The 15,243-nt window shown below is 36.7% G+C and overlaps 1 protein-coding gene across 3 annotated transcripts in view; it reads right to left on the minus strand.

Annotated features, from left to right (window-relative positions):
* Window positions 1–15,243, minus strand: part of LOC306874531 (DENN domain-containing protein 1B-like) — a 101,846-nt gene that overhangs the window by 13,582 nt on the left and 73,021 nt on the right. For 2 of the 3 annotated variants that reach the window (XM_079424654.1, XM_079424653.1), the window contains 7 exons: window positions 13,204–13,329; window positions 9,957–10,058; window positions 6,454–6,544; window positions 5,645–5,685; window positions 4,678–4,716; window positions 3,278–3,334; window positions 1,240–1,326 (listed from right to left, as the gene is read on the minus strand). In XM_079424654.1, coding sequence (XP_079280780.1) covers window positions 1,240–1,326; window positions 3,278–3,334; window positions 4,678–4,716; window positions 5,645–5,685; window positions 6,454–6,544; window positions 9,957–10,058; window positions 13,204–13,329 — 543 coding nt within the window. The remainder of the gene's footprint in view (window positions 1–1,239; window positions 1,327–3,277; window positions 3,335–4,677; window positions 4,717–5,644; window positions 5,686–6,453; window positions 6,545–9,956; window positions 10,059–13,203; window positions 13,330–15,243) is intronic. The other variant, XM_079424655.1, reaches the window with a different exon arrangement.

Raw genomic sequence — 15,243 nt, forward strand, 5'->3', positions numbered from 1 at the left:
ATATATATATATATATATATATATATATATATATCTGATATATCTATCCATCTCAATACTTTCTGGGGCCATCCTTAGAAATGCTTAATTTTGTTCAGTCTGGTGTAAACAGGTCACATTAGCAATTAAAGAGAAAAACACTTAAGCAATACATGGTCAGGTCAATGTGTCTGAATAATTTTTGGCCCTAATATTTTATCAATTTTATTGGTAGTCCACGGTATGAAGATTTTTTGGGCATAATATGTCACAGTTTACTTTATTTTGCTATCCTCACTTACATAAATTAACTATGGTGTCCTACACCCACTAGTAAAAAAAATTTATCAAAAATTATATCTGGTGTCTGAATAAGTTTTGGTTTGACTGTGTATAGTGAGAGAGAGGAAGAGAGAGTGTGTAAGTAAGGTTGAAGAAGAGGGCAGATCGATGCAGCAAGGGCATCATGGGAGTCCCTGGGCGCATGGCCTCATGGTTAAAGGTGTCAGTATGAGGGACAGAATAGGAAGGTGCGTGTCTGTTTGACCTTTTTGGGATAAAAGGTGTGTTAGGGTGAATGAAACCTACAGCTGCCCAGCTATAACTAGGAAACAATTTATAAAACCTAAATAAAATGCTTAATGGCCACATATCATGAAAAACAACATCTATATATGACACACCTATTCAGATTGAACTACACCAGTATCTTTAAGTTCAGGGGTCCTATTTCTCTTCCAATCAAAACTGAGCTCATTTAAATATAGATCTTAAAGCTACAGTAACATGAAAAACCATTAATTTAATGTAAGGCCAGATAGAGGATGAAAAATGGTCATGAAACGCTAAAATAGGCTTTTATGTGCTAGAAAGGTGTAGGATACAGTCTTTTTACCTAACAAAGTTATTGATACATCAAAGCCGCATCCTTGTTGCCAGTCCAAAAACTGGTTTTGTGAAACAACCACGGCCTATTTCGGTTGGAAATGGAGGCAGGCCAGTGAATAGTATGAATCCAGGGCACCTCCTGCGTCTATGGGGGCTCAGCGCTTCCCTGCCTGGGCTTGGCAACACATCATTGCATCGCACACGCAAGACACACACTACACACAGCCGCTTTAGCCACAGCTGTCAATCAAGCCGCCCTACGTCGGCTCGGACTTACTGGTGTGTAAATGGGTGCTTCTTTCAGGAGGCGGACTGTCCGTGAACCCCTTTCCCTGTGTGTGTGTGTGAGAGAAAGAGTGTGTACGTGCTCACCGCTTTCCTCTGAAGTCTCCTGGGTGAGAGGCTTTTAGTGCTGGTGGGAGAACCTGCACAGTACGGGCTTTCCTCCTCTTCAGCGTCCTGTCGAGAAGCAAAAAGAGAAAGGTAAACTGAAATCATGCATAGTACTTTCTTAATATGTACCTAGTTTTACTGGGTGAAATTGTCAATGCTTCTTTACATTCTTTAAAAATGTTGAGTTCTACAGAAGAAAACAATTTTTTGACTCAAATCATCGGCAAAATCCGATCATTTCAATAGGAATTTGTGCTATCGGCGGGTTTGTGTGAAAGTTAAGAAGCTCTCTACGCAGAATTCACTACTGCCACAACTGACAATGGGTCTTTTTTGCCTGTGCAATGTGAATGGACCTTTCCCCCACTTAAGTTACCCTGCCGAGAAACAAAAAGAAAAAAAGGGAAACTCAGAAATCTCAAATAATACTCATGCTCATAATACATGCTTATTTTTATCATGCACAATTTGCCAGTGTGCATTACTAGAAAAGTCATTAGATTGTCATTTATTAAAGGAATATTTCACCCAAAAATGAAAATTGTCATCATTTACTCATATTGTTCCAAACCTGTATAAGTTCCTTTCCTATATTGAACACAAAAGAAGATATTTTGAAGAATTTTGAAGAACCAAACAGTTGTTGGTCCCTATTGACTTCCATTGTAGGGAAAGAAATAGTATAGAAGTCAATAGGAACCATTAGCTGTTTGATTACCAGCATTCTTCAAAATATCTTCTCATACAGAACCTTAAGTCATACAGATTTGGAACGACATGAGGATTTGAGTAAATGATGACAAATTTTCATTTTTGGGTGAACTATCCCTTTAAGGTGCAATCACATTTATCAATGCTATGTGGCAAAATCTTTCAAAAGAAAAATTTCAATATGAATTTGCATGATTTGGTGCTTCACATGAGTTTAAAAAGTTTCCTATGCCTATTTTACTCAGTCGCACTAATTATTATTAATATTAATTCATTTATTTTTTGCATTCACCACCAGAAGACTATTGTCAATGGGTGTTTTTTGCCTATGAAATTTCTCTTAAAATTTATTGAGATTTCCCTAAAATGACCGGATTTTTCTTCACTTGATTTTTTTTGTTAATTAAGGTGCAGTAACATTTACTGTTTCTCTGTAAAAGTTTACAGACAAAATCACAATGTGAAATGTTGTGGGCGAAATCCAGTCCAGTGAGAGCGAAGAAGTTCCCTATACAGATTTCATCCGTATTTAGAGTTAAAAGTGACTTAAAAGTGACTCTACAAACGCTGTGATAATTTTTTTGCCTGTGAAATTTTGGCGAAATTGCCCTAATGTGACAACACTATTCCTCCTTTAAGCATTCTGCTGAAAATCACACAATACTTGTACCCAGTTTTATTGTGTGCAATTTCTTATGCTACAAGCCCATTTGAGCCTTGTACTGCATGATTATTTATACGAACGGAGGCACACCCAATAACACCGACTCATTTGAGCACCGTCTTGTTCAAATCTGTTTTGGTTTAGCTGAAGCCGAATAGACAGCAGCAGCGTATCAACTGTGAGAGGTCTCGTCTCCTCTGGGCCGCCTTTCCGAGCTCCTGGCCTGACAGTTCACGCCACAATTGCCTTATCAAAGACATCAGTGTTATGGAAACATACATCTTGTTACATTAGCTTTGAAGAAATCACTCGCTCACTGATGAAATATGCAAAAAAACATGAAAAGTGGTGCCGGGGAGGGGGGTTGACATGACAGCCCATCGCCAGAGGCACACTTGTTAGAAATGTACACTCCTGAACAAAGCGCTAAGCAGGTTTCACAAGCCATTTAAACCCCTGAGTGCGAGCCATGGGTGAAGTCACGTGATCCATCTTAAATAGTGCGTGTGTGCATGAGCCTGTATGAGTGTGAATGTGAGAGACAGTGAGCTGCCTATCCAGACAGCATTTCTGGGGATCGTAGATGCTTTCGAATGCACAAAATGTACGCTTCTGACAGGATGAGAACTCTGAATAACTCACCTTTTGTGTAATCTTGTCCTTGATGTCGCGTATTTTCCGTTTCGCATGATCTTTGGCCTTTCAAAAGAGAGAGAAAAGCTACTCAATAGCTGAACTACAAAATTTGGGAAAATCAATCCATAACCAACAATGAAATGTTAAAAAAAAAACCCGGAGAAGTCAATCACATCAAAGCGATAGTTCATTGAAAAATGAAAATTCTGCCATTATTTATTCACCCGTGTGTCATTTCAAACCTGCATGACTATTTCTTCTGTGAAACATAATAGAAGATATTCTGATAAATGTCTGTGTGTTTTTTTTCTCCATACAATGAAAGTCAAAGGGCTCCAAGGTTGTTTGGTTCCCAACATTTTCATTTATGTTGCACATAAGTGGGGAAAGTCATTTAATTTAGCTATTTACTAAGTAGCAGAAAAGCCCCTTTCATGGAAAGTTTGTTCACTCGGCGGCCATATTTGCAACGCCTCCAGACAGCTATTTCAGGCATTAGATAGACAAGTCCTAAATGAATAGGAGAATCCCAAAATCTCAAAAACTGCTTGCCAAACTCACAATTAAATTACATATTCTATGGGAACCGGAGTTTCAAACGGCTGCTGCAGTGACGTGATAACTTTACCAATCAGCGATTGGCTCTTTCATTTAGAAGGCGGGGCATATTCCACCATACTGCCTGTTGCAGTTTCCATTCATAAGTAACAGGAGCGAACAGTCTTTGTATACTTCTAGTCTTTGGCTGGGGTCACATTTACCACTGCCTGGCAAAATTTAGCAGGTTCAAAAGTGACTTTTAACGGTCATTTAATTGAGTTTTTCAACAGTTAAATTTGGGCAAAAATTTTGACAATTTAGGCAAAATTGTGACTAAATTTTGTTAATGTGACTGCATATTTAGACTTAGTACTTCTACACAATAACAATCAACTTTAATTGAAACCTGAATATCTCTTAAGTTCTGATCAATAGCATTGCAAGAGTTAAGGAAATCACATATTCCAAATATTGTGTTAACCAAAATTGACCAAAGACCAAATTCTGATTGATACAGGGACATGCAAGATATTGGAGTCATATTTTCTAGCAACTGGAACACTAATTAATAAGGTTATAAAAATCAGGTTAATGGAACACACAAAAAAGATGATATTTTAAACACTGGAAACCAAACAACATTGGTACATATTTAATTCCATTGTATGGGCAAAAACACTATATCTCACAGTATAATATACAACACAATATATTTTATGTACCGCAGATGAAAAAGCAATAGAGTTTTGGAATGACTTGAGGGAGAATAAAGCGCAATACTGTAATCCCACATGTGATTACAGTAAATATATAGAGCTGTTTTTGTTAAATCCAAGGTTAGAACATCCTTTCCACTGTGAACTTACCATCTGAAGGTTTTTCACGACTGGTTTTGCCCTCTGCCGCTATGAAGAAGAGAACAGTTTGCTGAGAATATATGAATTTCCACAGAATGTGCCAGCATTTTCCGTAAGAGTTTTGCTGAATACATCTCACATAAAATAAACACACATTTACTGTCACAAATCATTAACGGCTGAATAAACACCTTGTTCCTCAAGTCAAAACATTTGTTTTGCCCCAAAGCAATGCCATTAACCTTTGCCTTTAAAACAAACTATTAACCAGGTCTAGTCCCTTTACACGAGTGTGGCAGCAGAGAGTGATGCTCTCATTCTTGTTCTTGTCTGACTTCATCTCTCGTTCCTGGGTAACATCAGTCTTTACCAGATGAATGCTGCAAGGCTAATACGCTAAACCTCTGAAATGTGCTGAATGCTGCCGAGTTTACATCCTAAAGCCTTGACCGACATGACGGCGCTGCAGCCTTTTCTTATGGATTTGTGTCAGTCAGAGGATGTGAACTTTTTGAAAAAGGCACTCCAGAGAACTAATTCGGCTCCGGCTGATGGATAGAAGGGAGGGAGAGAACGCAAAGAGACAGTCAAAAAGAAAACAGGCACGAGAGACCGCGCGAAGAGAGGTGAGAGGAAGACAGCAGAGGGAAGGAGAGAAGAAAAGAGGGCTTTTCTTTTTTTCAATCTATCGAGTAATGGCTGTGTTTCCTGCCAGAAGTCTCGTGTCATCTCCGATGACTGGCTGTCACATCATATCATGCCTGTCTCAACATCTTAACTGTCCCACGCCACAGTTTTCACCATCTTCCCTGGCATCGCATCTCCACTTTCAAGCGATTCGCTCAACTGGATACGTTTCATCACCTCACAACCAACAGGAAATAATAATGGCGCTCAGCTGCTTTGGGCTTAATTATTCAGCCGAAATTAACATTAACATTATGAGCAGAAAAACGAATAATTGCCTGCTGCTTACCATCTTGGTGTGAATCCACTGCTGATAAGACCTCGAATTACCTAAAAAAAACAGTGCCGCATGGGAGTCTTAATATTAAATACAGAATAAAATACACAAGATATATTACAAAAGGCTGGAGTCAGTATATATATATATATGAGTCAGTATTTTATATATATATTTATTATTATTTTTTTTTTTATGAAGGGTCATATGACAATGAACTGTGAAATGCAGCTTTACAATCACAGGAATAAGCAAAGTTTTTTTAGATTTTTATATTGCAATAATTTCACAATACTACTGTTTTTACTGTACTTTTAATCAAGCAAATGCAGCCTTGGTGAGCTTAAGAGACGACTGTGCAAAAATATTACCAACCCCAAACTTTTGAATAGCAGTGTATGTACATTCAGAAATATGATTTCCTTTTTTTTTTTTTTTTTTTTTAAATCAGTGCAACAGAAGGAATCTGACAACTTTTAAATAAAAGAAAACAAATCTACGACTTAGTGAAACTTTTTCTAAAAAATAGTTTGAATAACTAATTTTAAAATAAAATCTCTCTTATTGGAGCTTTTTTTTTTTTTTTCATTTTAGAGCTTGACAACTGCTCACTTTTGCTTTATTTGTATGGAAAAGAGCAGTATGGACCTTCTTCAATATTTCTTATTTTCACAGAAGAAAGTCAGCAAATTTAATTTTTGGCTACTTCTATTAAAATTGTACATTGCACAATGCCTAAAGTTAATATAGCTACTGTTTCCTGAGAGTAAAGTCATACAAGTGTGTTTTCACTCATTGAAAGATGGAGAGGTGGCACTCACTTCTACAGAAGCGCCCCTCTGTGATCTCCTCTTCATAGACGTCTGTAAAGCCCCTTCCTGCATTTAATTTGGCCAGTCTGCCTTCAATGAACTGCCGTCATAAATTAAAGCATCACAGGTTATTAAGGAAGAAGGGGGATGGAGAACAACACCAAAACAATTCCATCTAGACTGCTTCAGACGTGGTCACTGTGTGTAATTTACATCAGGTGATGGATTAACATGGCAGAGGAGAATCTTGTGTGAGCAATGCCTTTTGGGAAGTTGAATTTCCTCTCTTGTCACGTACACGACATAAAAGGGATCTAATAAATATGCCTATTAAAACTAGGACCATGCCATTTTATTTCATCTTTATTTGAAACTAGTTCAAATTATAACTAGTATAAAAAAGGAAGCAAAATAATAGATCACTAGATTTTAAATACATTTTCTAAATATATCAAATATATTTAGAAAATATATGCCACCTCCACTTGAGTATTGGCTCCTAGGGCAATATAGGTAACTTAATTTATGGAAGGATGTGGAAACTTATATTGAATATGCTTGATAAATACATTTTTGTATTTTAAGGATTAATTTACAGAATAAATATACCACAGATAAATAATATATTTATTAAAGATGTCAGGATTAACAATAAAACATTATAGACAGATACAACATAGAGCTCCTTAATAATTTGAACAATGCCATATAAACAAGAAAATACGTGTTTGCTGTAAAGCATCATTTTATATTACCTCCATATGTATTTATTTAGTTGATTTTGGTTCATAAACTCAAAGTCAAGGATAAAAGTAATCAAGGATTACAAAGGATCTGCAGTTTACCTGTAGACTAATTTTCCAACATTCATACAGCTATGTGATGTACTATTTTTACGTTATGATTAAATTAAAAAATATGTAATTAAATAATACAACATTTATAAAATAATAAATGCATTTGAAAATGCTTTGTTTTGTTCAACATCTAATAAAGTACCACACAAATACTTGTATTTATGCATTAAAACAGTTCTTTTTATATTTTAGCAGCACATACCATGTATTTGTATAAAATGTTTACATTAGAAATACTGTATATAACTTATTTCATATTGCATATAAAATACACATTGAAATCCTTATACACTCTTAAAAATAAAGGTTCCAGAAGGGTGTTTTTGCAGTGATGCCATAGAAGAACCATTTTGGTTCCCAAAAGAACCTTTCAGTGAACAGTTCCTAAAAGAACCATTTTGAAGAACATTTAAAAAATCTAAAGAAACTTTTTCGACTATAAAGACCCTTTTCTGCATTTGAAAGGTTCCATGGATGTTCAAGGTTCCTCATTGAACCGCTGATGCCAATTTTAAGAGTCTATGCTTCTCTCTCTCTCTCTCTTTCTATCTATCTAAGAAATCACATGTGCTTCTTGATTTTTTTTAACCATTTTTGAAAAAAATGATTTAATGGAACAAGTTCTCAGGTGTCCCAGTAACAGGGTAAGGTAAGGACATCTCTAGGGGTCAGCACCTTTCATTGGACTCTGCTACAAGGTAACTTCATTACAGTCTCTTTAATGAGTGATGAGACCACAGGGTTTAGCCTCAGCCACCCTACAGCCCAATTACAGCATGTGATCAGGTTAAATTAACACCTATCCGAAACCTTATCCTTCAGTATCTGGTTACAGACACACTCTTGTCCCATTAATTGGACACTGCTCCTACCTATCTGATTGTTTTGGGTTATATTTAAAGAGGGGTATCTAGGAACAAACACATGGAGTGATGGAGTTATTGTTGATTGTTTACTAAAACGGCGCTTTTTAATTTTTAACGTTATGTTAATGTTGCAAAATGGTATGTTCAGGGTGAATGCATTGTAAGTATATAAAACTATATTAGTGAATGAAGTTATAAGTTCTTTCCACATCTTCCCAGCCAATGTTGGCTTGAAGTCATCCATTGTCGAATGTTGCACCATGCACCAGTGGTGAGCAGTTATATCTTTAACAGGGGATGGTATGGCTTTTTAATTGGATTTAGTAGAGTTTGCATCAAGCACAATGTGAGGTCCCACTTTATTTTAGGTGGCCTTTCTATACGGGTTGGGGATACGGGAAAGTTTAGGTGGTATGGGTAGGTTTAAGTGTGGGTTAAAGTGTAAGGGATGGGTCAACAGTGTATTTGCAATTACAGAAATTAGATGCAGATGTACAAAATAAATGTATTGTATCAAATGATTCATTTAAATGTAAGTATATAGCAGTTAAGCCCACCTAATATAAAGTAGGACCCAATGTGATTTTCAGTCATCGAGATCCGGTAGCAACAATACAGTTTTCCGCTTGGGCGAACAATTTGCGGACAGCTTTTCTTGAGCGTAAAAATCACGCACATGTCAACATACCAATGAGAATGCCCAACAATTTTAATGATTTATACCCATAGAGAGTAGGCTCCAATGCTGCTCACCCAAGATAGGGTTAGGGTTAGGATGAATGAATGAATGAATTGATTCCATTATTATTATGTTAGCTTTATGTTACACCTCAAATGTCGGGGGAATTCATAGTAACGCTTCCGCACACAGTTTGCCCTCAAAAAATGGGATTGCGAGTCTAGTTAAATTTCTTCCACTTCTTGTATATAATGTGTTATAAAAGCTTTGTGATCTTCACGTTCAATTATGACACGAACAAAAGGCAGCATCGCTTTCTGGGGAAACGTTTCCAAGCAACTAAATTTGCTGAATGCAACTATGCTGCATTGAAAAAAAACAAAAGCGCTGCGTCTGAAGGTGTTGAGGGGGTAGTGATGAGAGTCTGGAGGAAAAACCGGTTAACCGGACCCGTGCAGACAGGGAAATGGGGAGATGCCAGAGCGCTGCGAGCTCTCTCTCGTTGGCAGGGTGATCGGGAGTTAGCATCAGGCGCTGGAAGACGTGGAGGGGGTGGGGGGTGGAAGTTAGGAGACAGAAAGCAGGTCGTCGTTGACAGACTTCCCCGCAATCTCTTGGCAGCCAGCCTTTACTAGTTTCTAGGCAGGTCTGGCCTCCAAGCGGATGTGGTTCTTGGTCAGAATGGGGCACAGCAGTGCTCGCCTTTTGCAGTACGGCCAAGTTGGAGATAAGGCCTCTCCCGGAGCTACTGCACGGGCTGGAGGAGGAGAGGTCTTTGAACTGCTGGTCACTATCTGGGTTTTGGAGGGAACATTAGGCGGATGGTGCATCAAGATGGAGATTTTATTAAATGAGCTCATTCCGGGTATAAATTAAGACTTTAGCAGAGGGGGAAGGAAAGAGACTCGATATCATGGCTATAAATAGAGCTGGAGAGAGCGCTGGTTCAAGTGTAAGCAAGATTCCCTAAGAGTAACTGTGCAATATGTTGAAGACGTATTTATATAAAAATCATAAAAAAGCCCAAAACAGGAACATTGCAAAGTAATTTATGTTTGAGGCAGAAAACTGCATCCACTCCTTTCCACTGCTTGAAGAGTTGCAGGTTACCTGCTTGAAGAGTTGCAGGTTCACGGCCATCTCAAGGAAACTTGTCATGGTGCTGGAGCGGTGTGCCACGAAGCTCTTCTCGCAGAAGGTGATTGGCTCTCCCTGGGGACAAGAAAGCTCGCTTTAATGACTATAGACAGTCCGCTATTGGCTAAAACGGCTGCAAACGGTGCTGCTTCATCCGAGACTCGCAGACAGATGTTTTGTTTGACTGCGCTCGCTTGTTTATCATCATCACCCGTTGCAATCAATTACATCATTTCAATTTCTCCCCGAGTCGCATGAACGGAATACAAAAGAAATAGTTGCCTGGAGAGAACTTGTTGGGAGCCCACACTTCGTCTGTGTGCGTCAATGGGAAAAGATTTGAGATCCTGTGGGCTTGTGGGGTTGCAAACAGATTTCAATGCAAATTCTTCATAAATCTTTCCTGTGCAAATTTTATTGCATTTTCGCGTTGAAAGCAACTATGTAAGAATGATTTAAAGAGCAATTTTTACAGTAATTTGTTGTTCTTGAATCTATGTTTACTATCTGTAAAGCTATTGTTATATAAACTTTACAGAATATAAATTTTACAATTGTTAATTAACAGTTTTCACAAAAATTCAATCCAACTATTCATAACTATTTGTAAAACTATTCTTATACAGATCGCTGTGAATGTTATTTTTTTTATGTAAGAACGGTGTTGAGAAAAATTCACACACAACTTCGTTATGGTTGTTTCTACATAAACTGTAAAAATTTAAAACTATTCCTACAGTATTGCATTGTTCCATTGAATGCAACTATTTATGTAAGTTTTCACAGAACTTTTTGTTTTTCTTTGTAGACTGTTCATAAACCTATTCTCACTGAATTGTCGCATTAAATGCAACCATGTAAAAATGGATTTAAGAATAATTTTCACAGAACTTTGTTATTGTAATTTCGACTAGTGAAAATAGTCCTATAACTATTCCTACACAAGTTGTACTGCACTGTGGTACTAAATTGCATGTGACTGTTTACAAAGAATAGTTTTTATAATAATTGCTTGTTTATACGTACATTTTTTGTTAATCATTCCTATACAAGTCGTTGGACTGAGCTAAGTGTGACCACTTATGGATGCGTTTCTACGTAAATCGAATTGTTACTATTTTTGCGAAAAATAGTTTTCCAAACAATTTTCACAATTGTTTGTCTGTTTCTATGTAGATTGTCCGTAAATGCATTGTTACATAAATTGTTGTATTTAAATGAATTATTTAAATATAATGTATTATTAATAATAAAACGGTTTTACTAACAGTTTTCACAGAAACTCAACATGCTAAATATTCGTAAAACCATTCTTACTTAAATTATCACATTGAATTGAGTGTGATTATACGTAATTTAACAGAACAAACGAGTCTCTTTTTTGTTCTAATTATAATCCAATTATAAATTTGTATAATTCACTTTCACAGCAGATGAATGGCGTGGCTTACAGCCTATCTGATCTACGCATTTGTTACCATCACTCCTGGTGCTTGGGGGTCAATAACAAAAGAGCCCCATGAGGCATCGCACTACAGTGACCTATATAAATCCATGATTGCCGACTCTTGCATGGGAGCTAATTATGATTTCCCAGCATTGTTTCATTTACAGCTCAGTTAGATGTTGGTGTTCTGCTAAGGCGCTGATGGGAAAGCATATGGGCTCCAAAAAGCAGAGCAGTATTTCACACAGATGATTCGTTGCAAATGGAGAAACTTTAGAAATGCAGCACACAGAAGAAAAGCCATTATCGCAGAACATGACAGTAATGCTGGATGTGTAAAATCAAATACCACTATCGCATTTCAGATGCATGCAGGAGGAATGATGCATAAATTACAGATTTTATGATAAAAGATTGCAACTAATGCAATGTTTTTAGCTAAATAGCACTGCAATGCTGTCATTTCAAAGACAGAAGGGTGTTTTTTTGGTCTCAGTAATAACACAATGAAATATTAATCAAAATAAAGCAGCACAAAGGCTGATTTTCAATTGTTCGACTTCTCAGAATCCTAATGAGCTATAGGGCCGACTGTCAAAAGAGCGCTCCGTATTTGAGCTTGTGTTTTAAAGCAAATGCGAAGCAAATGAAAGTGGTGTGACTGAGGGTCTTCAATAAAAAAAAATCAACAGTTATTCCATGTAGATTTGCAGACAATGTGCTCAACTGAGGCACTGCTTTGAAGGCTAAGAGTTGCGCAGACTTGACTTCGAGCATCTGTGTATTTTTTCTAGCGGCGAAAAGACAGTTTGTGCACAACCGCTGAAACATCAATAATGTATCTTCGCTCTGTGGGTCTACACAAACCAATTACTCTCTGCCTTGCCAACAAAGATGGCCACATTTGACAAACAGAGAGCGCACTTTGTTTTCCTCAACACCACTCACCAAACCGAGAGGCACATTTCAGGAGTTTAGAGGGTCTGAGAAGCCCACGAAGGGCCTGGGACTTCAAAGAAACTGTCCGGGCTTTTCAACATCTGACATTTCGGCTATGCAGACAGGCCCACCTTTCCCTGCACCTGTTTTTCCCTTTCTTTCAGCCTGTCTGTGTCTTGAAATGCCTTTGACTCAAAAATAAAAACCGTCCACTTCTTAGTTTAAGGCTAATCTGAAAAATTCAACATGAAAATAAAATAAAATACTTTTTTGCACTAAAAAGCCTCACAGGATGGCAATTATTGTATTATGTATCAAAAGGGCTGGTAAAATCACTCTGGACCCCTCACATCCAGCACACTCTCTCTTTGAACTGTTACCGTCTGGTCGACGCTACAGAGCTCTGAGTACCAGAACGGCCAGACACAGAAACAGTTTCTTCCCTCAGTCAATCCATCTCATGAACATAAAACGCGGAACACACAGCTCTATTATTTATTAACCACACTTGCTTACTTTTTAAAAAAAAATTTCATTTCAAATTTGCACATATCTGACCTGTACACACATAATTGTTTATATTATATATTGTGTTTTTGCTGTTTTGTACATTGCCTATTTGGACATTTGTATTATTCTTTATTATCTGTGTCCTGTCCTGTTGCTGTCTCTCTGTTGCACTGTGGAGCTTCTGTCACTATAACGAATCCCTCGTATGTGTAAACATACTTGGCCAATAAAGCTCTTCTGATTCTGAAAGACTACACAGTGCTGATAATGTGATGATAAGGTGATATTTTGCAAAGAACGTGAAGTGAAGAGCGACATTCTTACAGGTTTATATCTCAGGGCGTCCCGATAGCAGCCAAACAGCGCAGCCTGAGCATGCAGAAAGGCCCGAGCCACCCCGCTGCCTGTAGCAGTCGACTGCTTTTTCAGCTTACTCTTCAGACTGGAGACCTGAAAGAGAGAGAGTTAAATTAACACCTCTGAAATAGGTGGAGGAACAGGCAAACCCATTCAGAGTGTGAAGTGTCACATTTACAGGTCACCCCTTACCCTAAAAAAAGAGAGAAAGAAATAAAGAAAAGCCTTCTATCTCTCAAGAGCACCTGCTGCTCTGTTAATTGAAGCAATGGTGCCATGTGCAGGGGTGGGGTCGGAGAGCAAAATGACTTCGGCAGGGAATTTTGGGCTCTCGTACCCTTTGCTTTTTTTTGCCTTGTACACCAGATACTTTCTAAATCTCTCCACATACATAGGGAAATGGGGGAATAATATTTTTAGGAAAAATTATTTAATAATAATAATAATAATAATAATAATAATTAAAACAAATAAATAAAAATTACTATTCAAAGATTATTACTATATGTTTAATTAATTATAAAAACATTTATGAATTACTTTTTATTAATAAAAATATTTTATTCAATCTTAAAATAACTTGACATTAAAAAAATTAAATAGCATAAAAAAAAAGTACATTCAAAATGTGAACTTATTTGACCCATAAGAAAAAAATTTATATGCATATATATATATATATATATATATATATATATATATATATATATATATATATATATATATATATATATATATATATATATATATATATATATATATATATAAAAAATATATATATATATATATATATAAATATAATTGTGGTATAACTACACAGAAAACATTTTGTCACGTAACAAGAAAATCTTAAAACAGGGAATTGGGGTGAGAACCAGAAAGGCGCAAGTGACATTTCACCAACTTTACAGGAGAGCCAAAACAAAAATTTTACCATAGTTTGATCTGACTTTGTGCACTGATTTCAATTGTTTATAATAAAAATTTGTACACACATGGATGACAGTACTTTTGCCATCTCCATTTCACCAAAAATGTCACTTACGCCCTTCTGGTTCTCACCCCTCATCATGTTGTCATATGTCAAATGGAACGACCCAAAGAGAACATTGAGATATTTATGATGCAAAATGTCAAAACATTTAAAAAATAATACATTTATTAATTCAAGTTAAATCAAAATGACTCTGGGAGAAAAATACAGTAAAATGTTTAATTTATTTGATGTTAAAAGCACTTGACATTTTTAGAGTCATTAAAATGTTTGCTGAAAATAGTATAAAATTAGAGAGAGCAAAGGTTAGTTCATGTTGTCATATGTCAAATGGCACGACCCAAAGAGAACGTTTTTGAAAAAATTTATTCATTAACTACATTTGAAGGAAAATTATGTAAAAATGTATGTGTAAATGTATTTTATAAGAATGAGAATGAGAATGAGCTTTATTGGCCAAGTAGTTTTACACATACAAGGAATTTGTTGTAGTGACAGAAGCTCCACAGTGCAACAGAAAGACAGCAACAGGACAGGACACAGATAATAAAAACAAAATAACAACAAATAGCCAATAACCAATGTACAAAGCAGCAAAAAAAAAAAAAAAAACATAATATATAATATAGACAACTATGTATGTACAGGTCAAGTATGTGCAAATTAGAAATTAGAAATGAGAAAAATAAAAATGAAATAAGTGAGTGTGGTGAATGGATAATGTATTAGTTGTGTGTTCTACGTTTATTTATTGAGTGTTCATGAGATGTATTGCCTGAGGGAAGAAACTGTTCCTGTGTCTGGTCGTTCTGGTGCTCAGAGCTCTGTAGCGTCGACCAGATGATAACAGTTGAAAGAGGGAGTGTGCTGGATGTGAGGGGTCCAGGGTGATTTTACCAGCCCTTTTGCTCACTCTGGATAAGTACAGTTCTTGGAGAGTGGGGAGGGTTGTACTAATAATTCGCTCAGCAGTCCGGGCTACCCTCCGTAGTCTTCTGAGGTCAGATTTGGTA

Source organism: Barbus barbus, assembly GCF_936440315.1.
Source record: "Barbus barbus genome assembly, chromosome: 9".
Taxonomy (NCBI): domain Eukaryota; kingdom Metazoa; phylum Chordata; class Actinopteri; order Cypriniformes; family Cyprinidae; genus Barbus; species Barbus barbus.